Source organism: Chelon labrosus, assembly GCF_963514085.1.
Source record: "Chelon labrosus genome assembly, chromosome: 19".
NCBI lineage: Eukaryota > Metazoa > Chordata > Actinopteri > Mugiliformes > Mugilidae > Chelon > Chelon labrosus.
In genome coordinates this window covers 20466723-20493214 of record NC_140352.1, presented here as the reverse complement: position 1 = coordinate 20493214, position 26492 = coordinate 20466723, and the positions used below count along the sequence as shown (strand labels likewise).

Below are 26492 nucleotides of genomic sequence, written 5' to 3'. Positions count from 1 at the left end.
TACTTGCTTTACTGCATATGAGAAGATCATTGGGATTAGACCGGATCCCATAATGAAGCAACTTTACATGTTTCTTGATTGATGTTTTCTGTGCTTTATCAAATGAAGCTTAGGTGAAAGTTCAGTAAGAAAGATCTGTCTACTCACAATCCCGTCTTCCACTTTCCCACGCTGTCTGAATCACCTCCTTCTCCACATCTTGTCCAGTGATCTTCAGCATGTGCCTATATTCTTCTGCATGCTCGTTGCATGCTCATGCTTCATAAATGTTCAGTCTGCACTCCCACTAGATCTCTCCTTGTTGCAGTACGGTTTGCATAAGTAGACTTTCACTCTTGAGAGTATGATCTACCCTAGAACTTCTAGATTCACGCAAACACATGAAAAGGCTTCAGCAGATCCTTCCAGCTACTAAATTCCATTACAAAACTCTCAGAGTAGGTACATTTAAATTAAAGTAAATTTAATTTACATTTATACATAATTGATAGAATTTAAGAAGTTCCACATTTTACTTTTTGTTTGTTTTATTGTGTTTATAGATTTTGTTTTTACCATTGACTCTTGCTGAACTTCCTCTCTTTTGCCAGTCTGATACAATGACAGGCCTGAAACTACATGACAATATGTCCAACCCACACTAATACAGGCTAATAAAAGAGTTCTCTATTACACAGATCAGCCACAACATTAAAACCAATGACAGGAGAAGTAAATAACATTGACCGTCTTGTGACAATCCAATGTTCCGCTGGAAACTTTTGGACCTGGCATTCATGTAGCTGTTACTTAGACATGTAGCACCCACCTAGACCAGACCAGACACCCCCACCCCATAGCACTGACACTCCTTGATGGCAGCAGCCATTCCCAGCAGGATGCAGCCTGACACAGGCACACACACAAAAACGCTTTAGGAACAACTAAAAAAACATGAAAAACAGCACAAGGTGTTGACCTGGCCTCCAAATTCACTAGATTCCAAACTGATCAAGTATCTTTGGGATGATCCACAGAGGCCCCTCCCCTCAACCCATGGGACCCAAAGGCCCCACTAACAACACTGTGTTGCCAGACACCACAGGACACCCTCAGAAGGCCCATGTCCATTCTCTGTGAGTCACAACTGTTTTGGTGGCGCAAGGGAGACCTACACAATATTAGGAAGGTGGTCATAATGTTATGCCTGATCGGTGTATATTGTTAATACTACGCCCATTTTGCAGGTGCCCCATCGGCACATATGTATATGAATGTTTTTTTTTTTTTTTTCACTTTAAAGAGAAACCAAACGTGTCAATCTAATGAAGTTGTTCCATTCACTACAAGTGTTGCAGGGGTCTTGACCTTCTTAGAATATCCACTGCCGACACACAGCGGCAACAACAACATTCCAGATTCACCATTCGAGGTGCAGCGTCTTCTTCAAAACGAGAAACAGAATCTCACGATAAAGAAGAAAAATGAACAACCAAATGAAATGAATCTCGTGTGGCACACTGTAATTTATTCAGGTTTAATTTTCTGATTATGTGTTCCATTAGTATGCATATGATCTGATTTCATGCGGCCATTGTGAGATTTGGGAATTGGTCTAGCCGCAGAACAAAACACAGGAAGCCACCACGTGACGACTGAAGTCATTTCGGTCTCATTATGCATGCGTGACCCTTTATATGCGTGGAGCATGTCACCTCTCGGCACCAATGGAGTAGAAACCTTTGAGCCTTAAAATGAGCTTTGAGGGATTTCTGTAATCTTCCTTTTTAATTAATTGTATTAGAATTCAAAGGTGGGTGTTTAGCACTGTTTCGACGCAGTAAATGTGTATTTTTCAAGATAAAAAAAGCTTAAATGTGCATATTGGTGTCACAGCATAGCAGCGAAGTGTCCATCTCTTAAGGGCTGCAGGAAATCATATTTTCAAATCTTGAAGGCTTTGACGTGCTCGATGATGAAATGTTAACTGTCTGCATCCCGACCCTCAAAGTCCTCTTGAGGCAGCAGACCCTGGAAACAGACGTAGTGAGAGTTGCAGTAGACCGGGGGTTTGTTAGGGCACGCATGGACCTGCTCTGGTTTCTGGGAGGTGAATGGATTGGGTCCTCTGTCAATGATGTTCATCTCCAGCTCCAGCAGGATCTCCAAGGAGCACTTGAGCTCCATCTCACTGTAGGGAACAGAAAGATGGCAAGGAAATCGATTTATCAAATCTAGTTCTGTTATGTGGCACTCTTGAGAGATTTAAACACCTCCTCACAGACACGGGAAAGTTCCTCGAGAACAGAAGACAACAACATCATTAACTTTGCTATTTCATCAAGCGGAACTCTGCAGGGAGAGTTTGTTGCCAACACCTGCAGCAGGAGAAAGAAAGTCTTTTCAACTTTGCCTCTGCACAAAAAGGAAAGTGGTGTCGGTCACCAGAGAAAAAGAGCGTGTCGAGAGGAAGCAGTGGAGTGTGATCTCAGGCAGCGATAACTGTGATGGAGGACTGTGATGGTGATGAGGTCAGCTAGTTGGGGAGCAGAGAGACTAAAAGCCATATGTGTTTGGAAGAGACTTTGCCATACAGGATGTGCAAGTGTTTTTTTGCATCTCTTTCTGGAGGAGGTATACAAAATGAGTTAAGGAGGCCCATGAGCACTAAGAATTTTAAGTATTCACTTAAAGTCCTAAGAGATGTTTTAACCTCTCCAATAAAAAGATAAAGAAGAGATAACAGTATCATGACCTACCTGTACATAGTGAAAAAGGAAGGGATGTAATAGTCCCTGAGGAGCAGCAGAGTGGGCAGCCAACCCTCTACCAGACCCTGGTTAGCGTGAAACCCTGGATTAAAAAGAAATAAAAAACTGTCAGCAAGGCACGTACAAAAGTATCTCAGACAGACACTACTAAAGGAAATATTAATTTTTAGATTAAAACCTCTGCATGTGGCGAGAAAACGCAAACCAGAGCACCTATTTTCAGTAGAAGAACCAAGTTATTTGAATCTTTTGGTCTTGTCTTAAAGGGGAACTACTGTTTTTTTACAACCTGGACCTTATTTCTGGCATAAAATACAATCGTTTACTTACCCATATAACTTTGGTGTCATTTTTTTGTCGTTCGTCAGATATTTAGATCAGCGTATATCCATATAGTGGGAGTGATCGGGGCACCGAAACGCAGCCTCTAAATGACGCATTATCTGATGCGAAACTCGTTCATTTCACCAATATTTTGTTATGATACGCTAGTGCTATTCCCTGTTGAGTCCAGAGTTACCTGCTATCTATTCGTGGACGTGTAGCGGTTTGTTGTTCTTTGGCCAGCTGTTCCTCTCTCTGCCTCCGCATCCTCCTTTCAATGAGCTCCTCATCCGTATACTCTGGCTCAAAATGGTAAGGACGTCCATCAAAGTCGTCGTCCACAACCTCAGAATCGGAAAAATATTAAGCCATGTTGCAAAAAAATAGCAGTTGCAACTTACAGGTAAACAAGATGCGCAGAGTGCGGCAGCGCTTAGAGATGACATCATCCAGGTCAGAGGTTAGTAGGTCAATCTACAGACCCCGGATGACGATAACAGGGAACTCTGGACTCAAACGGGGAATAGTACTGGCGTACCATAAAAAAATATTGGTGAAATGAACGCATTTTGCGGCAGATAATGCATTATTTAGAGGCTGCATTTCGGTGCCTCAGCCACTCCCACTATATGGATATACACGAATCTAAATATCTGACCAATACCAAAGTTATATGGGTGAGTAAATGACTGTATTTTATGCCAGACTTAAGGGGTTGTAAAAAACAGTAGTTCCCCTTTAACACCCAGTGCTTCTGTTTTTTTGTGAAAAGATGAAACACAACACTTCCTGTTGAATTCAGGATGCTGATGCTCTCTCAACTTTTAAGCTTATGCTTAAATCTTTTTTTTTTTTTTTAAATCTTATATGGGTTAGCTTATATGACTCCATCCTTTAGTTATCCTGCTATAGGCCTAGGCTGCTGGGGGACTTTTCTTCACTTTCTTCTCTCCCTGCTCATGCATTTATGTTCTACAGCTGTACAGCACGTTATTAACTCTCTCTCTCTCTCTCCCTCTCTCTATCTATTTTCCCTTTCCTTTTCGGGAGTGTCTCCAGCCTGAAGTTGCATGTTTTTGATCTGCGGAGCTGCATGTTTCTCATGTGTGGTACTGGCCCCAACAGCCTGTTCAGAGTAATTGTCTTCACTTTTCTGAGATTCTGAGATTACTGAGTTTTCTGCTTAGTCTCAGTCTTATAACTGTGACTTCTCATTAATAATTATCTGGTCTACCCATCATTTTTATCCACTATCAATCTCCTACATATCATACATCTACAATTGTGTGCTGTTTGTATCATGTATACTCTATGCTGCTAAACGTTTTATCCGGCCACGTGACAAATGTAAGTCCATCACTCCCTCCACCATCCTCCCATCTCCTTGGGGAAGTATTTGGATCTTTAGCCGCTAAATGCTCAAGAACGAGTCAGCCGATTGACACTAAAAGCTTCCAGGCTTTTCACACAGTTCCAGTCTACAGAGGCCAACAGAGAAAATAAAAAGTTTCCCCACCGAGGTGAAGATTGAACTGATTACACTTGATTAGTCTCCTGCTGGTCTTTCTTTTGTTAGCCAGAACATAGTAATTCCTTCTGGAGCTCCAACCAAGCCTTTAAGAACTTCAGCTGGACTTGAGACAGCACGAACCAAGGCAGCTGGAAAAGTTATGACATTTCCCGCTCAGTCACACAGAATGCAGCGTCCTGGCTACAGTTAAGATGGGCTGGGGCCATAATCCTGCAACATATTAACTGACAGATGTCACATTACTCCATGGTTCATATCAGTTGCCTGTTTTTGGAGCAGCAGGGCCTAGTATGGTGAAAAGTTTGCCCTTCAACCAGATTACAGAGGTTTAAGCTGCCGTGGCAGCAGATAGTGTAAATCCGTCCAGCTGAAGTGTCCTTGAGAGAGACAAAAACCAGGCGGGCAACAGATGTGAGAATTTTTCTACACTGATCAATAAAGTCTTGCATTATCATTTTGTGCAAAAGGAGGATGTAATTACAGATAAGGTAAGGGGAATCTTTATTAAACTTGTAGTGCTGTAGTGCACGGCGCATACTGGAGTGTATATTCGCCACAGATGCAGAGAATTGTCGGGCCTGTGATGCTGGCACACAGATGGTGTCATGTCATCCACCGCCTGTCACGTCTTCCCAGAAACCCCAAACTGCAGGAAGAGGGGATTTTGCTTTGAATAATGCATGCTGTGATACGAACATCACAGAGATTACTCTCCTCATCATGATAAAACATTTAACAGGGAGCCAGTGTTTAGACCTCCAGGAGATATTAAGGTGACTCATAATGACTGCAATAATTGTCTGGTACTGGTGCAAATGTGGTCCATATGGTGGATAAAGTTGATGATAATACTTATTACAGACTTATTTTGTTCCCTGCTCTGACAAAAACAAAGTTGGAGAGCTATGAAAATCCTGTTTATGTGACGGATATCAAAAAGCAATTTGCGTTTATGAGGCATCTGTCTCTGTATGGATGACATTACTTAGCCCGCATCAATCGCCTCCTCTCTCATATTGTCAAAGGTCAGAGTCTCGCTGTTTACCTTGCAGTATATCAGTTTTTTTCCCCCTCTCTCTTGTCACACATACACACGCGCGCACGCACACACACATAAACACCTTTCCTTTTCATTCCTTTCGTCATGCTGCCAGCTCCCCTATCACTTTAACAGTGTCATAATGCAGTGCTCTGCCAGCCTCGCAGCATGAAATGCAGCCAGGCTCTCAGACGGTTTACTCACAGGATGACTGATTCCTGTATATTTAGCTCCGGCGGAGCCTGCAGTGATAACGGACCCAGGGGTTAGGGGTACTTTTGGGGCCGGGGCTTTACTGCCGATTTACAGGTGAAAGGGTCAAAGAATAGATTTAGTACGAGGGCTTAGGAGGTGTAGGGTTATAGTGCCACTTTAATGAGAAGGCTGTCTGTGAGAGTGGACAAAAGGGTAGGTAGGTGACAAGACTTTGGCTCTAATGTGCTATTTGCAGTTGCCCTTTGTACTATGTTAGACCTATTTTTAACTCAGGAAAAAAGTCTTTATTAGATCAGATCGTTCTTTTACTCAGACTTCTACATATCAGGGATTTTGCACCGGACTTCATGTGGATGGTAGAGGGCAGAGGCTCCCCTTTCAAAAGGGCAACTTACTGACATTATGCTGAGTCCAGCAATCGCAAGCCAAACTCTTTCCCAGCTGCTCCCATTAATCACCCAAATCCCCAATAAAAGCCTGGAGCTAATGAATAGGCCAGATCCACTGAGTTACACATCTCCTAGTTTCTCTGTTCTCTGAAAGAGGTAATTGTGGGACGAGCATAGAGGGAGACAAGCCACTGGTTCTCTGAGACGGCTGACCACTCAAGCTAAGCTGTCTTTATTCATGGCCTCAGTGATCGTTATGGTGTTTGCTTCCTGATTTAAAAGCATTTTGAAATCAGGCCCCTCTCAAGATTTCTTTTTATGCTGTTACGATCACATCTGATAAGCACTTCTCTAGTTGTTGGCAGGTTGAGTACATACCAGGATGAAATCCAACCACCAGGTCTGGCTTGGCTGCTTCCTCTTTCTCAACCACGTCCTCCCAGAACTGGTGGTAGAGAGCCTTGTAGGCGCTGATGTAGACTCTCTGCCTTGGTCCAAACGCTCTAAGAGGAGGCCTCATGATGGACCCATCTATCACCTCTGGTCCCACCATCACTACCTCTATACCCTGGTGTCCAGGGAACATCTTGCTCAGCTCATCATAGTCAGTCAATCTAGCTCCCATGGTCTCATTGTGGGACGCCCCTGCTATGTGAATAGTGAGCGGTTTTGCATACGGGTCCAGCCTAAAGCGTTGGATGGCCGCCCCAACTGTGAGGACTCGAGAGAGGAACTCGCTCTGGATTCGCCACAAGGACTGTCGCAAGTCACCATCATCAGGCCGAGGCCTGCTGGCGTTTTTCCAAAGCTTTACCATGTTGGCACCAGACAAGACGGTGTCAAGACGGGATGAGAGGTCCACCTGCATGGGAAGCCAGTCGTCCCAGTTCTTCACCTCAGCAGCTGATTTGGACCACTTCTCAGTGGGCAATGGGAGGTCTCCTGGAAGCATGGTAGAACTTAGGATGAATTTAAATGGCACAAAGCTGAGGACACAGCCTAGAGCACACTCTGTCTGACAAGTTCACAGTGTGTTTTAGAAGTGAAAGATCCAAAGGCTAAAAAAGAATTTTTAATTAAAACACACTAATATTGCACTGTGACTTTCTGTCACTATTTGTCTCTTAGGCATTTCATTTCTGCAGCGGAGCTTTAAAATATGCAATTCAATCATTACTGAGATTTCTGCTTCTGTTAATTCAAACAGTCACCGAGACTAATTTAATCTTTCATTTCTCACCAGTGAACATCAGCCACTCCACTAGTCTGTCAATGGCCACAAGTCTCAGCGTTTTGCAGACCTTTTTATGCTGAAGCCAGTCCTTCTTCTGACAGTCCTTTGTGCAGTAGTAGACGTTCAAACACCTGTTAGAAAACAGCAGGGGGAATGTAACACAGCATGGCAAGGAAATTAAAGATGTTAGATTAAAGGAACATCACTTTCATTTGAAAAGCTATTACTTGACTGTAATTGAATTTCCATGTGTTGGTCCGTCTCCTGGCAGAAATATCTAAACAGACAACTGGCAATTGCTGCAGATACTCAAGGTCCCAAAACACTAAGTGACTTGGTGACCTTCTGCATCAGACGTCACAACAAAGTCAACATTAAAATTTGTCCACAACATTAACAGTTTAGCAATTTCCTGTGAGAAATTCCGGTTAGCATGATCACACAAGATTGACCTCTGAGGACCTGGTAGTTTTATTTATTTATTTTTTTGTCCACTGCAGAGGCCATGCGTCTCCAGTATATATTTAAAAACTATGTAAGTTAGAGAACTGAAACCTGTTGTGTCATGTGGGTGATGTCCTGGTCTTTTTAGGGGTATATCATAGGCCGGGGTGCGACATGTGCAACAGGAGCTGGCTGACATCTCACCGGCCACATTTTATGGGAGCATGGGAGGTTATAGAGTACATATTTGATATGTTTTATTAAGATAAGGGTTTAAGGTGACATTCAAAAAAGTTTTATTCAGATGCACAACATTTTAACCACAGAACACTATACTTTTTTTTAAATGTCCCCTGTGGTGGACATTGGGACTTACTACATGCATTTTAATTTAAAATTCATGGTACCACAGGCAATTTGACAGAAGCAGAGAGAGTTTTAGTTAGAATTTCAGATGGGATTTGGAAGTTTGATTGAAAATTGAAATTGGGTCAGACCCCTCATGCTTGTGTCAGGGACAACATATAAGATTAGCAGTTAAATATGCTAATGTGACGTTATTGCATTTGTTCCCCAGCAGAGATGAATCTTGATTTAAATAAATCGATGAATTAGGAACTCAAACAAGGCACAGATTGCTAACTTGGATGCATGCACGCCCTCAGGTTGTCTGTAAAGTAGCAATAAGAGATAAAATAAGATCACAGCAATGCATTTAACTGTTAAGCTTCATGTCGAAAAAGTGGACATCTTTGCCTTGCATTCTGCAGGGCTCCTGTTTTACATGATGGTTCCTGTTGCTGGTAGGGTTTTCATGTGTAGGGCATCAAGTAACTTGACTGCAGTAAAGTACCTGACAGAGTACAGGAGCATTTGGGACCGACTCTGCAGAGCTGGGACTTGCAGGAAAAGCGGTACTTCAAAGAGCAGAATGTGTCCCAAAAGGATCCCAAGCACAATCCTTGCATTAAACAACTGTAAGACTGATGACAATCCAGTTTAGGGTTTAGGTCAGGTGTCCTCAGTGGACAATTAGAAAATTCTGATTTGGGCTACTGCTATAAAATCCTGATAAAAAAAGTTTCGTTTGACATAAAACTCATTGTGATTTACATCCAGTAGACTCCACTTTAATTTCTCTGGTTCCTAAGAGGTTAAGCATTTAGTTCAAAGTCTACATGGTTGTAGACTCCTAGTATTGTTTTGCTTTCATATAAATTAAGGGCCGCAAGAGTCTCCTGAGAAAACATTGCTTTAAAACACTTTTCTCTTTAGGTATTTGATGCTAAATGGAAAGCTACTAAAGTGCTAAATTAGCTGAGGTTCATAAAAAATGATTTATGGGTATATCAGTTGTAACCTACATCATGATAGCTTCTTTATTTATTGGACCTCCAGCTGGAACGTGCTGTTTCTAAGATGTGAACATCGTGATACTTTGTTCTGGACGCAGTCCCTTGACTTTCTCAAGAATTTCTCCGTCATGTTTTAGACAAAAATAGTGGCAGCTGGAACTCATCGCTGCTATTTGACCACTTGATATGTGGTTGTCACACGGTTTAGGTGATGAGGTAATGCGTCGGATTTGAGGCCTGACGGCCTGCAGCAGTTGGTGTTTTATTACTTTACATTGCGATCATGTGCAGGCTTAGAGGCACCCAGATTTCCATAAAATCTTTTATCAGCCACCCTGCTCCACCGCGGTGCACTTTGTGCGCACTAATCCTCCAAAAGAGGCTTATGAGTGGACAAAGTGAGTCAAAATATGGTGAGAAAACAAGCAGTGGCCCGGAAAGTTAATTTATAAAACACTTCTGCAGAGATACCTCAGCGGTAATACAGTAAATAGAGCACTGTGACACAGAATGAGGACTAGTATGGTTCCTGCAGAAGACACACTGTTGGGTTCTTGGTGGTTAACGGATGTCAAAGTTCTGGTGTTTTGTTTTATTTTCTTGTCAGCATTTCTGTTATTTTTTGTCTAAAGCCTGCTGCTGTCGCTGGCACCAAGAGAGCCAGTGGCAGCTGAGAATTTCAAGGGAATTCACATGCAAGAGTGTGTGTGTGGATGAGAGGGAGGGAGACAGAGAGTCTGGAGACAAATGAAATCCTCATAAAAATGCAGCATACAGTATTCCGCTCTCTATTCTCAGTTCACTCCTCGAAATTCACAGTGTAGCGGCATGAACTGCATTAAGCTGCTCTTAATAAGCTGCAGAGTTGCACAGAATCTGAATCACAGTCAGGGGACTTAGCTATATTTGCCACTGGCCATAGTCCACCTCTGCCTGCACCTTGGGGGCTTATCATTCCTCTGCTGATACAACGGCAACTGGTAATGCTTCACACATGACAGCTATTGGATAACATCCTGCTTGTGTGATGACAGAGCTGACCAGCGAACGGGATACGCTTCTGTTCCCTAAAATACCCCGATTGTCAACAATGATTAATGTTAATCGGTGTTAATGCTAGAATGCAGTAAATCACGCACAATGGGACGCCTGCGGAGGTGGACGCACCGCCTCCATGATCCTGCACCCCTCTTCGCTTGTGGCTTTGCACTCACTTCACGCAGCGCTTCAGGGCCTGTCCCTCGGCGAGGTGCTCTGGGAGTTTGTTGCAGCCCGTGCAGAACTTGAAGGTCTCCTCCATCTTCTGGAACATCTCCTTGTAGCTGCGGAACGAGATGGCTTTTGGCTTTCCCTCAACGGCAGCCCTTGATGGAACCAGACAGTAGTCATTGTTACAAGTTTAAGGTGGAATCTGAGACAATAAAGCGTTTATTGGACATATGAGCTAAGATTTAGATAGACTTTATTGATCCACAAAGGAGATTGCTTGGCCACAGTAGCTTAGTTGAACAAACAAACTAAAAAGAAACTTGTGAAAATACTTGGAAGAAAGCCAATAAATAAATAAATATATAAATAATAAGTAAAAAAATATATAAAATCTACAAGAAATAGAATTAGAAATAAATATACACTATATAATACAAAGGATAAATGGATGGACATTTCTAATCTAACGGTTATAACGGATATATATATATTTTTTTTACCTGTATTCTCCATAGTCCTTCATGCTGAGCTTGTTGAGAATCACCCTAGAGAGTCCGGGTACGTTGGTATCCAGAGAGTGGAAGCCAGACTGGTCAGAAAAGACGCTGTCAGTGCCTGGAGAGTAGGACTGCGGGAGCGCCGGGATGTGGGACGCCATGTTGTGCTGCCTTTTGCACTAAGGGAGGAATGAAGCATTAAATAACAGGTACACTTAATGTTATATTACTGCACTTAAGGGCTATACTGTCGCCTAATGTTCGACCTCTTTCAAAGGATGGGCATAGATTAAAAGAGGAATGTTTATCTGCTTTTTGTTGGCCCACCCTGCTACAGTGAGGTGGTACAAGTTGACTCACCCTGCAAGATCAGGCATTTGATCGGCCATTACATTTGCCTCAGCTCGCAGTGTCATCCCGTCAAACGCGAGCGAGTTCCCCACAGATTGCCTTGTAACACAAACCAACCGCTTCTACCTCATGACTGTGGCCGTCAGGATTCCTTTCTAGAGTTGGACCTGTCACTCAAGCTAGACCTGGAAACAGATTCCTGAAATAGCACAGCCCCATCCATGTAGCTGTTGGTTTGCCCTTTGCCCGTGGAAGCAGGGCTAGGGGTAAGGGAAGGGAAGAGGGGGTATCAGGGACCCCCTACCAGGTCCGACTGACAAATGAGAAGAAGCAGCCGGGCTAAAAAAAAATGTGGATGGCGTCGGGAGGACAGGTCCAAGACACACAAATGATTTGTTGCTATGACCAAACAGCACTCAAAACTGATAAAGCACTGACAAAACAAAGATTCTCACTGCAATCACTCTGATATTCTGCTCTTGACTCACAAAAGTAAACAGTTGTACACAAAGCATAAGGAGCATCTGAAGTGGTGTGCGGAAGACAAATTGCCCACAGGACTGTGTGGGCTTTAAAACACACCCTCTTGCACACACAACCACCCCGGCCCCGACGGCCCCGATGACAGACTCTCTCATGACAAGTGGATTTCGCAAAACCTCAGACAAGCTGAGGCTCCATTAGGCATGTTCTTCAAGGCGCGTCGCTCAGCCTCTGCCCTTGACTGAAATCCTCCATCCCCACAACCCCTCCCCTGCATGCATTTCACATGATTTATTTACTTGGCTAGTCATAGGGGGGGGGAAATAAGGGGAGAGCGAAATGTGATCAACTGGTGGAGGAGCTCACATGCCTCCTCCAATCTTTCTTTAGATTTTAATGCGACTTAATGTCCGAGACGCGTTTATAGTTCCTTGTAAATTCCCACACCTGCTCATTGCGGTGAAACTACCTGTCCCCAAAGTACAGCGGCATTTAACCTTGAAACATTTCGAATTGCACCGATAAAAACTGATAGGAGCACAATAAATGATTCACTTTATCACACCGAGGGGCTACTCTGTAATCACAACACACTTCTTCCCAGTTTTCCACAAGTTTTCTTCCACTTTGGGGAAGTTTGGGTCTTTTCAGATTCTCGAGTGTTCCTACAGGGAGTGATTTAGTCTTATCACGTCTGCAGACAAAAATTGAAAAGCTTCTATCTAATTAGTTATTTCATATCTACAGAGCACCAGGGGAGCACAGATTTCCCGTGAGAAGGGCACCGCAACTGTTTGGCTTTTATGAGCCTCCCTCCGACTAGCTAGTCATTTTCACATGGAATGGATGAGATGATGCCTTTCCACAACTAGACACTGAGAGATTTATTTAAGATGCCGTACCTTTGGTTTCCAGAGCAGAGGAGCGTCTTCTAGAAGAGCTTTCTTGGTACAAGATAAAGAAAGTGATTGACAGCTCCTTATCCTGGATGTCACCCCCTGGTGAGTCCGCTGGAGTCGGTATAAGTTACCCCCACACACAGTCAACGTGGGAGAAGGGTGCTCCTGTCATCTGAGGTTAAGGGGAACTACTAAGTGGGAGACAGAGCTGGATGGGTTGGGGAGGGCGAGCGGGGTGGTTGCCATCAGAGGAAGGTGGGAGCAGGAGAAGAGTGGAGTGGAACAGAAGTACATTTTTAGAAAAAGTAGGGAGGAGTGGGGTGAAGTTGAGGGGGTGGGGGGGGGGGGAGTTGGATCAAATTAGGAGTTCGGGGTGGGTAGACATCTTGTATAACGTTACTTCACAAACATGTTCTAAGGAATGTTCAGCATCCAGCAGAGAAGAGGGAGTCCTGAGATGAGAAGAGGCACATCACAGAAATCTATGATAACAAACTCGTACGTCAGAGGGCAGATCAGTGACAGCGCAGTAAACAAGTGGAAGGGAAAAACATGTTTGTAATACATTATCCTTTCATTAGAATGTCCTTATTTAAATATATGCAGCTTAAAAGCTTCAAGGCGCTCTTATTAATGCAGAAAAGCCTAAGGAGAAAATATTAATGTTGGTTCTTCTCTGGCACTTGAAAATTTTTAAGATTATTATAATAAAGACCAGGGCTTCCTTTTAATTTAAAAAAATTTATTTGGTCCATCGGAACCTGAGATTGAAAATTAAACATACATATGTTTGTACACATATAATCATACCCCTCCCAAAAAGAGATCAATAAAATATATATCACATTCGTCAGTTTTTTTTTTTTTTTCAGCGTTAGGTTAATTTTCGTTTATTTCTACTATTTCATATTTCATTGTTTTTACAAGTTTAAAAGTGGATTCATTTTCTCATTTTCTCATATTTTGTGTGATTTCAGTTTGCAAGTCTGTACAATTTACAACTAGGGAAGTGGTTAAAGGAGAAGAGAGAAGGCGGTTGTGTTGGCTGGTCTGTCGTTGACCTCCTCCTCTCTGGTTGGTGCCCGTTGAACAGCAGGGGGCGCCCCTGAAGCACAGAAGAGCCACCAACACAACTCAACAGAGGAGGAGTGGGTTCATGAGGACACCAAGAGCCAGAAAAGACAGCTATGATCAAAAAGAAACTTAATAAAAACAAAAATGAATCTCATGTAAATGTAAAGTGATCCGGCAGGGACACCTTATGTTGAGGTCTTTGCATGGGTTTCAGTGCAGGGGTCTTATCAAGCTAATCCCTCCGGGTTCAAACCAGAGTCCGCAAACTTATCACATTCCTTTATCTGACACTCACCAGCTCAGTATTCATCATTAGAAACCACACCTGCAAAATCACTTGTACAAATAAATTAGACACTAGGATTCACAGCTACTTAGCTGCGACCATGCACGCACTCACACAAAGCAAACAGACGTCTTGAAAGTGTTCATTACACACAATGTTTCTTTGGAAAACATATTTACAGCTACTTCAGCCTCGGGTTTCACTAGAGAAACAGTGTGCGGATGCAAGGATCAGGAAGCAGTGCTGCCATTTACCACTAATGCTGACACTACCAACAAAAGGGACAATGCTCATGAGATGATTAACACTTGTTCAAATCGCCTGGAGTGAACCATCTCATTAAAGTTTCCATTTAACTCCATTTGTCGCTACTAAACAATCATTAGTTGTACGAATGCTGCAGAGATTTTGCTTATAAGCTTTCAAGTTTCACCATTTCACTACATAATAGTAAGACATCAACTTGAAAAAAGTCTCCCGCTCCGTCCTGTTACTATAGTACCACATTAATGTTTGCCCTCTCTATCTGACGAAACATCCACGTTGCCATGGCGAGGACTGAAAGATCTTCAGGGAACCAGGAGTAATGGCTTTGACACCGGAGAAATTGGAAAGAACCCTAAACGTGGACCCACATGAAACAGCTACAGGCCGAAGGTGTTTGAAACAACGCCGACTCCAAGAGAATTAAACTTCTTTCTGTGTCACAACATGTCTCCGGGGTGTCTTCTGTCTCTTGTTAAGTGCGCGGCGAGCCTGGCGAAATGGTAATTTTGTTCCTTCGCGATGACTCCGCGTTGCCGCTAACATGCTGTCAGTGTATTCTAGTGGGAGGACGGCCCAGACGCCCGCGCCGCATCCAAGCAAACAAAAGCCGTCCCTGACCTCCCAAAAGTAAACTCGGCAGCTCCTCTTAAGAGCTCCCCTATGGCAAACTGACTGTTCAAACAGCCACCAGCTCCTCCAGCACTCCCTAAGTACACTCAAGTGTAAATCAATGATACTGGCTAAATGTGTTAAGTGTGAGAAACAGACGCTAACTTGCTTTCAGTACCGAAAAAAAGGTCAGACACAAATTGTGGGGTGCAAGAAGCAGCACGTTGTGTTAATTTATGTGTAAACTGACTTCTGAAGTCAATGTGGAAAGCCTCAGGGTTTCCATAAATTGACCACCAGGGTTGAAAATGAATTAAAGATATTATTAGGAAGGAAGGAAGGAAGGAGGTAAAATGGCTGTTTCTCTGTAGGAGAAAAAGCCAAAATCGGCCAGGAGTGGGAATTCTTTTAAGTCTCCAGGTCACAACAGTACGCTCAACAGGATGACCTCTGACACCACGCACAGCAGAGACAACAGACAAAGTAAGAGAAAGGTGCGCTTCCAGCTAGGGCGCCGCACAACTGCCACAACATGCGCTTGAGGTTTTACTTGAGCTTTCTGTACAAATCACGGGTTTGGTCCTGAGCTACAGAGACAGCAGTGCGGTGTGGACGCAGCGCGGGGACAGACAATGTTGTGTGGATGAATGATGGCTTTTTTTTCTACAACCTCAAAAACACAAATATGGATATGGGTTGTGTACAAAACAAGTAAGACTCATGCTGAAAATATAAAACGTATCACTGTGAGTAAAACGGGTCGGTTTGGCTCAAGAAGTACCGTACTGAGGAGGGGTGACATTGACCCAGAAGTGTCCTGCTTTGTGGACGAGATGGAGGGGAAGGGGAAGTGTCTGATTGGGTGATTGGCTCATAGGCTGTGGGCCGGCAGATGGCTCAGTAGTTTCAGCACTCCACCCTGGATTTTTAATTTTTTTTTTTTTGTGAAGCAGAGTCGTCTCCATGCGTTTGAAACTGAGGGCTGACATCTGTTTCACACACAGAGATTGCTAGCAGCTACCAACAGCATCCAGAATTAGTTAGAACTGGATCCTCTTAGGTGCTATGGTTTGTGTCCTGGTCCCTCATTTCATCCTGACATGGCACATCCACTTGGCACGGGGACAGAGCAGGTGTGGGCCAGATGAAATCTTCAGCATTTGTGGAGCACTACTAGGAGGAGAGCAAATTTGCTGCACCGTTATTCTTTACATTCAGGGGTACATCCAAGAGGACACACAATTACACATCTTTCTTCTCGGTTCAGGGCTCCACGGAGCTTTCGCCTACCCTGTGCCTAATTTTTCCAGTGGTCTGACAGTTCATTGTATCGGGGGTCTGTGCGTTGTGGGATAAAGTGGGCGGTGGTCATAGTGGCCGGGGTCGGTGCAGGCCATCAATGTCTGGGGTGAGCTGGGGGCTGTGGGTGGCCTTGGTGGGGGTCCAGTCTCCCAGGGAGGCCTGGACTGCCTTGCGGTGAGCCAGGCGGTGGGTAATGGAGAAGCCGGCGTTCCCCTCCAGCTGAGAAAGCACCACCAGCACCTGCCTGCAGGGGGAGACATAGAGAAAGATAGGAAAACATGAAGGAGCTGAGAGAAAGTCTCCCGTTTCAGGCAGTTGCAAGTTCTGTCTGACGGATCGAGTACATGCAAAGTGTTCTCAGTACAAATACAGCATCAGTGATGTAAGCGATAAGAGATCTAAATAGTAGATTTATGGAAAATAAAATAGTAAAAATACAGCAAGTTTATCTAATTTTACAAAAAAGATGCTAAACAGGAAACAGGGTCAGACAGGTTCATGGTTATGGACTAAAGCAAAAAAATCTTTCACTACAAATCATTAAAACAAATATAAATGTTTAAAGCAACTTTTTATATATATATATTTTTTAAAACCTGGGGACTGTTAGAATTGGAGGAGGACGAGCTGATTAATCAGCACTTCTGACTCCTTCTAGTTTCAAAAGAAAATGATGACATATGGTGAAAAATAAAAGCTTTTCCAGTGTCATTCACAACTCTGCAAAAATGAATAGGATATGCTTTTCTGCTGAATAAGATTACATGGCTGCTAAATGCTTTCCTATATAATAGGAAGTGAGCAAACTAACAATAGTGTGATACTGCAGTGCTGCATGTTTTTATCAGTGATGTTCTTGTCAGATGGAGGGAAAGGCAGTAAAAGGCATAGTTCTCTCGCATGGTGACTTTTTACAGTATCCCATTATGTGGGCCATAACTTTGGGGTGATAAGGTACTAAATTTACATTAATGTAAGCTGTAACGTACCAACTGAACAACATCCAAAGAAGCTAAATTCGGAGAAACCTAATGAGGTGTGAACAGCCATGCCACGCTCGATGCTTCAAGTGTGTACCTTCAAGCAATAGCGTGAACAGTCCAAAAGGGACCAACAGAAAACAAAGGCACCTATTAACTGCACTGGAACCAGCCTGAGGTAGATTATTAAGAAATATAGAGCACTATTCCCTGTGCGATCCTTGTGTTTATAAAAGCGTGTACGTGTGGTGAATGTCTGCTGCACCTGTACCAAATGTTCCCAGAGCATTAAATCTCTCGGCTTGTTACTTTTTCAGGCTCCTTCCGTGGCAAAATAAAACGCGTACCTGTGCAAAGGCGGTACGCTGTCGATGGTCTTGAGGCTGCCGCGTGTGGACACCACATTGAAGCTGTCAGTGCAGTCGCAGGAGACGTGGAGGTAGTACTTGGGGTGGCGGTTTTCCACCACCACGATGAGTCCCGCCCAGCCGTGGGTCAGGTAGTAGCATGTCATGCCCTCGCGGCCCTGAGAGCAGACGGGGGAAGCAACACAAGCGTGTAAGAAGGAGATGTGCAGCGGGGGGAGACATTGTGAGGTTTGGCACATGCAAAGAAAGTGAACATATCCTGTGCTTTCACTTTATACTGGTATATTGGCACAACTACTGTATCCGCAAAGACACTGGTAGGTTTTAACCACTATGACCCTTGACCTGATGATATTTTTATCAAGTAGCTCTCTGGGCCTATCAACAGAAAAGGTGAGCTCTGAGGAATCCAGGAAAATGTTACATGTTTAGTTCTGCGGAGCGAAATTCCAAAGTAGGGACAACTACCATCCAGTAAACACTTACTGACGCTGTTGAACCTGTTCGTAAAAAACAACAAAAAAAAAAAGCTATGCACATTTTAGTCACAGCAAATAGCTCTAGGCAGACTGTCACACAGAGTGCCAGTTATTTTAATAACCAATGCCGCCAGGGTGAAAATGCAAATAAAGAGAAGACTGACAACTGAAATAATGCGCTGACTACGACGTAGCTGCAGTGAGAAAGTACATCTCCATAAGCGCTGAAGTGCTTTAAAGACAGCACTTTGCATGCAGAATAAAAACTCTCTCTGAAGCTGAGATGACTTTCATCACTTGAAGTGTGGCGGGGTGATCTCTCTTTTAGGGCCAGCGACTGTATTAAAGCAAATATGAGTGGCGCTAACTGCTTTAGCTGCTGTCATTTCACGTCCAATTGCCCAGAAACACGGTCCAGTGTGTAAAGACGTCTGCCAGCAACACGTATGTGCGAATAATACAAAGCTCTTGTTTCTTTTTTTCCCCACGACTCAGAGTCGCTCAGATGATTTATTAATAACCAAAAAAACCTTCATTTGACCACACAGTTAAAACACTGCTGAGGCTGTCATGTCTGCTCCCTGAGTGCTCAGCCCACCTATTGTGAGGCGTGGATTCCTGGTGAGCTGAAGAGCTGAATGATTTAACAAAGATGATCTCCAGCGCTTAAAAAGCACTGTCATCCTATAAAACACGAGCCGATGTGACAACACTTTCAGGGAAGCGCTGTTCAGGAGAGCCAGAATAATTTGTTTTCTTGCGTTTGAGCGGCTGTGTGTGCGTGTGCGAGCGCGCAAGAGATAGAGCGCACGTACTTGTATGTGTAAAAGCAGAACAGGATTCAGGACTCTGGTAAGAAAGTGTTATCTCAATGTGGCTCGCAGAGTTGCAAGGCTCCCCAAAGTTTCACGAGCATTTGCAGTCTGGGCAGTAAGAATTTGGAAGGTTTTACAACATGTTTTTTTATTCTTACAGCTCTGTGCTTTGACACATTCAATTTGAAATATAACATAATGGGGGATGGCGAAGTATCAGCTTTAGTTTGAGTCAGTTTATATCTCTCTATAAAGAACTGTGTGCAAAAGATGAATATCACTTTTAACATATAGAGCCAAAGTTACAAGGTTTCAATAGTTATAGACACAAGACTAACTACATATACTGTGGATGAATGTTGTTTAAATGTTAGCTCATGTGCAAAAGAGTTAAGAGTTAAGCCACAGAGCAAATAAAGAAAATGATGATGATGAGGCTTATGAATCCATAAATCTGTCAGAGATACATCAAAGTAGTTGGTTTGACAAAATCAGCAGTTGGGTAGCTGGGAGAGCGAGGAGCACAAGTCCGAATCACTTAATCGAGTCAAGTTTGCCTCCAGGATAGAGATGAACTTGTTTTCAGACAAGCCGAGTTGTGGAGCAACTTCTGCAGACTGCTGAAATAATAATCACCCTCTTATCAACATGACGGGAGGCCCAAAGCAAACAAAATGGTTGCCCGCTGAACTGGCACACCGGCATTTATTGATGATCCCACTGCTGAGGGAAGCCACGGGATGAATGCAAAGATACATGGGAGCGTTAAACTCATTAGAGGACTCATTATCATCCATCAGGACTACAGCCATAAATATACAGCCAAAGCAACTAAAGAGACTTTCAGGATGCAGAAGTGGATCATCCTTGGACTGGCTAAGTCGAACCCTTGATAATAGATAGAAAGCGCATTAATTCAAACAAGAGCTGAAGGTGGATGAAATAAAGGCCTGGACTTTCTCCTCAAAGTCTTGAATATGTTTCTTGGTTTTGTTTCAGTTACTGTGGAACCTCTACTCATTGGGGGAATACGTGTTGAGAGCTTCATCTAGCACACTATTTTTGCGTGCTGATGGAAACCCATTCACATTAAAGCAGAGACTTTAATGCTGTATCCATGATCTTACTCAACACTGAGTGTGTTGAAGCACAGAGCCCAGAGAACAAAGAATAGGTTCCTGTTGAAATACTCACGGTCTGGAATGTAATATCACACTGAAAGATGACGAAACTGTGTGTATGTGTGTGAGACAAGGAGATGGGAAGACAGGGGAAGTCAAAGCTATTTAGCATCATACATTTATCGATCATTAAACTGAATCATGGGTTGCATTATCCTCTAGACCATCTTCTCTTGTTGAGTGCCTCACCTCGTGTCTTTCGCCTTTGTTTTCCGTGAGGAGAATGATGGCGTCGGCCAGCGTGGTGGCGGTCGCCTCCACCTGTTCAACCATCACCTGTCGGGAGCTGTAAATGGCAAGGATGTAGCCGGGGAAGTCCTGGCTGGGTCGCCGTGCTGCTCCGCTGGTGGGGCTTGAGACTGGAAGCAAAACAGGAGGATGCCTCAGAATAATACTTCAGGAGAATACTTGATAATGCGTTTAACTGAACGGATCTGTTATCTGGTCTGTCTGGTTCCATATTGCCACCTACTAGGCGTTGGTGGACCTCCTGTCCCGCTGACGTTCATCTGCCAGTGGTTGAAGGCGCAGCAGACCACAGCATACTCCCCCGGCTCCAGCATGACATCACAGCCAACAAATTTCTTCACAGCGCGCTTGCTGTGGGCCAATAGACGGCCCAGAGTCAGCTTGTTGCCACTACCGAAGGAGGCGCGGAACACCATGATGCACAAGTCCAGCAGGTGGCTGTCTGCCGTGTCTGAGCGCCTGCAGAGAGGATGAGGAGAAGATTCATAAGGAGGTGGAACAAACAACATAAGAGGGAAAAAAAGGGAAGATATTAAAAGCTGTACAACGCTGATTTCATGTCTGATTTACCTGCTTCCCTCTTGGAAGAGAGCAAACTCCAGTGCAGTCCTCTCCAGCACAGTGAGGGATGTAACTGTGACCGGCCCGCTGGCTTTGCTGGGGAAGCAGCCTTGTAGTCTCACCTCCTGCCAGTCTGAGTGGATCTTACAGATGTCCACTGAGTCAAAGTACCTGCACAAGGAAAAACTTGAGTCTATATATGGCACTAACCAGTAAAGGGCTACATGTGCAGTGTGAGCGGCTGATTGCTTCCTATCAGGAGTCAAGTCTCTATGCATCACCAGCAACTCTTAAATGTTAACGCAGCCCCAGAGGATGCTGCTCTACAAACGCAATTTACCTTGCTAACATATCAGACCTCTTCCTCAAAGATGGAGCCCCCAAGAGACATTATCCTCCACTTCCTCACTTTCTAACCTCGCTCTGACGCATTTCCCTTTTGTCTTCTTGACAATCAGGAAGAAAAGATGAAGAAAATGCAGTAACGCTGCTCTTTTACAGTCGGTTTTGATCAATACAGACAAAATTGTCTGTCGATAAAACCTCTTCTTTCTTAGCGTTTCATCTGTCCTTGTATTTAGTGGAATCTTTCTGAAATGTTATCAGTAATCAGCGGCCCTTTTTGTCCACTTCATTTCTAGTTCATTTTAGTGGCTTGTTTCACAGGATGTAGGTGCATCATACAGGATAAAACGGACAGATTATCGCTCTATAAGAAAATGAAAAAAACAGCCAGAGGATAAATAGGATGAGCGTCTTGGATGAAACACATTTTTCGGGTTTCAGTTGTTCAGGAGGACAGCCGTGTTGGACTTATTGCCACTCTTATCTTGTTAGATACGAGGAACATAAATCACTCACAGACATGCGTGCTGCAATCACATAATTTATCTTTGAGTACTCAGTAAAACTTTGGACTTTGTAAAAATGTATCACATGGCTTGCTGGGAGTAACAAAAACTTTATCAGTCATGTCCATGGATTTATTTTTCTGGCCGAGCAATATCACCTTTCTTTTCACATAAAATCTGATCTATAAACTGCGTTTCTGAACTCTCACTTCACTCATTAAATGAGTCTCAGATTATATTCAAACTTGACTTTTGTTTTTTTTGCTTTCGATTGATCGGAACAGTTTGTTTTCTGCTGTTTGTGGCATTGTAGTGGTTGCAAATCGCGGACAGCAACTCTCTATTATGCTTCCGATTACTTTCAGTTTTCTTTTCAAATCAGGTTCTACAGGCGACAGTGTTTACTGATTTCTACAAAGCCACTACAAAACCACTTGCCAGTGAAAGATTGTGAAAGGGAAGGATATGCAAGCGTAACGCATAAAAACACAAGACAGCAGCTAGAGAGATACAAGTCGATACTTGATTTAGTGCACGATGGAATGACAAGATTAATCTAACAACGAAATAAACAGAGAGAATTGACAAGCCTCTGCCTGACAAATCCCACCATTTAAAAAAAAAAAAACCCATCCAGGATTCTATATCAACACCAGGGAGTAGAAACCAGTGTATGAGGCTCTTGTCAGCAACCGCAGCGTACTACACACAACAACAACACTGACATTCAATATGGTGTCGATACCAGATGGTCAGTAAAATCAACAGGGGCATTAGATTATTAAACCATCCATCACGTTTAGCACGTCACGTGTGTCCGTCTTATAAAAGGACATTTGGTGTTATTTCACTGGCTTGCACTCCGATAAGATTTGCCAGTGGTGGGTAAATAAACAGCTGGTGGTGGGTAAATATTTCAGGGGATAAATCATCAAAAGAAGTCATGCATTTTACATTTTTAACCACAGCGGAATAAACACAAGGAAGTGAGTAAATCACACCAGTGAGCACAGACAATGAGTGTAAAGTCATGCAAAACATCACAATGATGATGTATTGCGCTGACAGAATATGCTGGGTTTAGACTATAGATAATGCCGTGACTTCGGGTGGCCACTAGGGGGCAGAGAGGCTAAGTGGGAATGAATGAATGAATTACTTTTTGTTTTAGTTTGAAGGGTGGTCGCCACTCCCCCGTTTCGAGAAGGCCAGGCGAGCACCGATTGATGTGGACTGGGTGAGCCACTAGTCTGCTACACTGCCTCAAAACCACCGGGTTCCATTGGCAAATAAGAGAAATTACAGGAATTGCAGGACTACTGCTGCCTTGATCAGAACTCCAAAGTCACACGGTATTAAACCAACAACTTACAAAAAACAGGATACAATTACTGTTTTTGTCAATGGAGTCTGAAAGTAAATATTCCATTTACCTACCATTTACTAAAGAAACCAAACTATCCCTTTAACTCATCTGCAAACAAGCTTTAAAATATTATGATGCCCTTATTATTGCATTTGTTTCCTATAAACAAGCCAAAAGTGGTTTCAGAATGTGTGTAATTATGATTATTACTTTATAAAGTCAGAGTACTCCATCCAGAAGACGCCCTCGCTGCTGCCGTGCGCCATCAGCTCGTGACGGAGGTGCTGTGGCCATTCGGTCCACTCGTCCGACCAGCTGCCGTTCCACGAGAAGCGACCCCATGGGTTACGCAGCCGCAACAACCTGGAGCCAAGTGACAGGTAGGGAGGAGGATAATAAACGGACACGGAGAGACAAATAAAAGAACCAGTTAACACGGCAACAGCTTTCACTCAATGCAGCATCCCCATCTCTGCAGACTCATATTGCTCCTTTTATGGAAGATTGCCTACATTTTAACAACCCATTTCATTTTAGTGCCTCCTCCATACAGTGAAGGTCTTAGGAGGCATAATGGAAAACCATATTGGAGAGTCCCTGCTTTCTGAAAAATGGGGCTCACCGTTTTCATCTCCTCAAGCTCCTAGCAGTAGGAGCTCATTTTAGATCAGGTGCTGTGAGAAGATCTTCCACTCTGATTGCTTTGTGGCAGCAAATTAAAGTGGCTGTGTGAGGCTCTTGAGTAAATTACACCTGGGATTTTTGGCTACTAACTCTCAGCTTCCTCTCAAGGGTAAGACAGACGAAGTCTCCATTGTGTGAATTCACACTGCTGCCCTGATCAGACTGATCAAACTGAACTGATATGTACCTGTTCTCAACTGTCCTCAAGCCCATTTACGCCTGAGTGATTCAAGAAATACTTTCACAAAGAATGAATGAGGTCTTAAATTAGAATACCTTTTCTTTCCAGTGTATAATATAAAACAGACTCAGTTCTTATCATGAGTTTGGTTACTGGATTTCATTCTGAGGCATGTTTCAATCAATGTAGAGAAATAAGAAAAATCAGCATGCAGTTGGAAAGTCTTAAAACCAATCAGAGCCGTATTGTTAGCAGTAAATTAGACATAGATGACTGCGTCACTGTTACTCTCCTGTCGTCCTCCACCACATAAACCCACCCCCAATGATTTAACAGGCACGGAAGGGTTTTGTCCAAACATAATCACTTCCCAACAGAGTGGTTCCAGACCAAGTTCTGCCACAAAAAATGTGTGAGTAGGGAAGTTGGTTTGGCTTCCAGGTTAAAAGTATGTAGCCAAGTACTCTTTATGAGCAAAGGAAAGATAAAATACTATTTAGGATTGTCCTATGAAAGAAAAGGAATTATATGAATATATTTTGTTCGATTTAGAGACACAGGCTAACTTTTAACATGTTTTTTTTTTTTCACCAGGCAAGGAAATGGATGGAGCAAATTGTTCTCCTTGTAAAAAAAAAATAAAAATAACCACAGCTGAACTCATCCAAAACTATCCTCAAACTAAAGAACTAAAACTGTACTGTTAGTTTTCTTAAAAAAAAGAAATAGAAAGGAAATAAGTGTGTAATGCAAATGAAAATATACATAGACAAATAAATGTAACTTTACCCAAACAATTAATGAAACCGACAATTAAATGGAAAAGCACCTAAATGTAGTAGTTATAATACAATAATACAGAAGCAAATTCATGGCACATTTCAAAAAATGGTCTTTCTTATGTTTTATAATACTTTTGGTTCATTTAACGGCATATTAATTTATGGAGTGGTTAATTTATTTATTGATTCATTGATTTTGGCAGTTCTTGTCCTCCATATGAAGTTCCCGTTTTAAAACACTACTCTAAAATGGTGCCCCAGTGTTCTGTTGAAGTTAATGAACTGTGGAATTTTAAAGCATATGCGGGCGCGATGCCGACAAAACAGTCATTTCAAAGACATAATAAAATCTAATGGAGGCATAAAAAGAGGAATCCTCCCCCACCTGTAACCCTGGACATCCCGCACGTCCAAGATGGAATACGCGTGCCGAGGCCTCAGACCCAAAGACTCATAGGCAACATCGTCAACCTTCATGTTGCCTCCCCCGCACGATGCACCCATCAGAAACCTAAGAAACAAGCACCGTCATTAGTAAACAGTCACAAATAATGCTCTTATTTAATTGAATCTTTCCCATTTAACTGGGAAAGCCTCGGAATTAAAATCTCAAGAATTAATCTCCAAGTTTGGCAGCAGAGCACAGCTCCAACTAAAATAATACCCGTTATTTGTTTTCACGGCTAATATATCCCAGTGATGTGCCTCAGTTTCTGTTCTTCTTTGGTGATGAACTTGGTGGGTGTTTATTACAGTCTATGAATGATGTGTTGATTTCCCAGGCTGTTCCCGTCCTTTGATATATTAAACACCACTTGAATTCTGGCAGATGGACCTGCAGTTTGGCCACAGATGATTTGGCCCCTTTGGAGTTCTGCTAGCTTTCTCATGTCGCTTGAAAGCTCTCATATCAAAGTGATGATTATGAGACCTTTTATGACAGACGCACGCTGCAAATTGGCATTCAGCACCTTTGTAACACCTTTCTGTTTGTAGTTGCAATTAGAAGATATTGATTCAAGTGAGATGTTTATTATGTATTATTAATATATCTACTCTGTGTGGAGTAACTCCCCTCCTCTTCTTCTCTTACCCAGCCTCTTTGGAGCTAAGCATCTTGGCCCAGATGAGGTCCGTGTCGATGGGTTCCTCTCGGGGGTTGGTGGAGCTGACCTGGAGCATGAGGGAGTCACAGGGGGCCCCGGTGAGCGTGGCCAGGCCCTCGATGGCACGCCCCGCCTGCAGGGCAAAGTAAGATCCATGGAGTTTGGCCAGCGCTTTCTCAATAAGCGCCACCCATAGCTGTTTCCTCTGGGCCTGGAATGATTGGAAAGAGGAGGAGGAAATATGAGTCATGAGGTATGACTCACAGAGAAAGGTAAATTCGTAACAGGATGTTGTTCTAAACTGCTCTCTGACTGTTTGCTGTGACTGAAGGTTTATAAGTTAGTTTCTGAACACATAACCTGATAAGAAAGTTTGAGTGTCTTATTTATTATTTCTTCTTTGAATTATCAGTCGCGTTACTGCACAGACATCATGCTTAAAGAATACCTATCATTGCTTCTAATTCCTAACCTTTTCTTCTAGAAGACAAGGTTGATGATCAGGGGAGATTCTAGGTTCTGGAGAGGCCAGGCAAAGATGTACATGTGCTATCCTGCCAGTAGAAAATAGCAAAATCTGTCATAGGGTAGATAGCGAACCAGACAGGCAAACTACAGGAAGTGCTGTCA

The 26492-nt window shown here is 43.2% G+C and overlaps 2 protein-coding genes across 7 annotated transcripts in view; both read right to left on the bottom strand.

The window, feature by feature from the left end:
- Positions 1-1509: 1509 nt before the first annotated feature.
- Positions 1510-13127, bottom strand: mss51 (MSS51 mitochondrial translational activator). The gene is made up of 7 exons (XM_084567906.1): positions 12725-13127; positions 10992-11167; positions 10497-10646; positions 7490-7614; positions 6628-7191; positions 2739-2832; positions 1510-2170 (listed from the first exon to the last, which is right to left on the bottom strand). The coding sequence occupies exons 2-7, from the start codon at positions 11147-11149 to the stop codon at positions 1963-1965; spliced, it is 1299 nt and encodes a 432-aa protein (XP_084424032.1). The 5' UTR covers positions 11150-11167; positions 12725-13127; the 3' UTR covers positions 1510-1962.
- A 300-nt stretch (positions 13128-13427) lies between these two features.
- Positions 13428-26492, bottom strand: part of capn15 (calpain 15) — a 40360-nt gene continuing 27295 nt past the window's right edge. For 5 of the 6 annotated variants that reach the window (XM_084567901.1, XM_084567899.1, XM_084567900.1 and 2 more), the window contains 8 exons: positions 25850-26073; positions 25142-25267; positions 23320-23472; positions 20902-21063; positions 20555-20790; positions 20272-20441; positions 17587-17765; positions 13428-16503 (listed from right to left, as the gene is read on the bottom strand). In XM_084567901.1, the coding sequence (XP_084424027.1) occupies positions 16326-16503; positions 17587-17765; positions 20272-20441; positions 20555-20790; positions 20902-21063; positions 23320-23472; positions 25142-25267; positions 25850-26073 (1428 nt within the window). In that variant the 3' untranslated portion in view covers positions 13428-16325. Of the gene's footprint in view, positions 16504-17586; positions 17766-20095; positions 20133-20271; positions 20442-20554; positions 20791-20901; positions 21064-23319; positions 23473-25141; positions 25268-25849; positions 26074-26492 lie in introns of those variants that run through there. The other variant, XM_084567904.1, reaches the window with a different exon arrangement.

Bases quoted from the DNA above. Each gene is read 5' to 3' on its own strand.
- mss51 (XM_084567906.1), bottom strand. From the start codon at position 11,149: ATGGCGTCCCACATCCCGGCGCTCCCGCAGTCCTACTCTCCAGGCACT. The intron at 10,647-10,991 runs GTAAAAAAAATA...GGTTCCATCAAG, and splicing joins AAGGACTATGGAGAATACAG to GGCTGCCGTTGAGGGAAAGC. The intron at 2,171-2,738 runs GTAGGTCATGAT...TGTTCCCTACAG, and splicing joins TCCTTTTTCACTATGTACAG to TGAGATGGAGCTCAAGTGCT.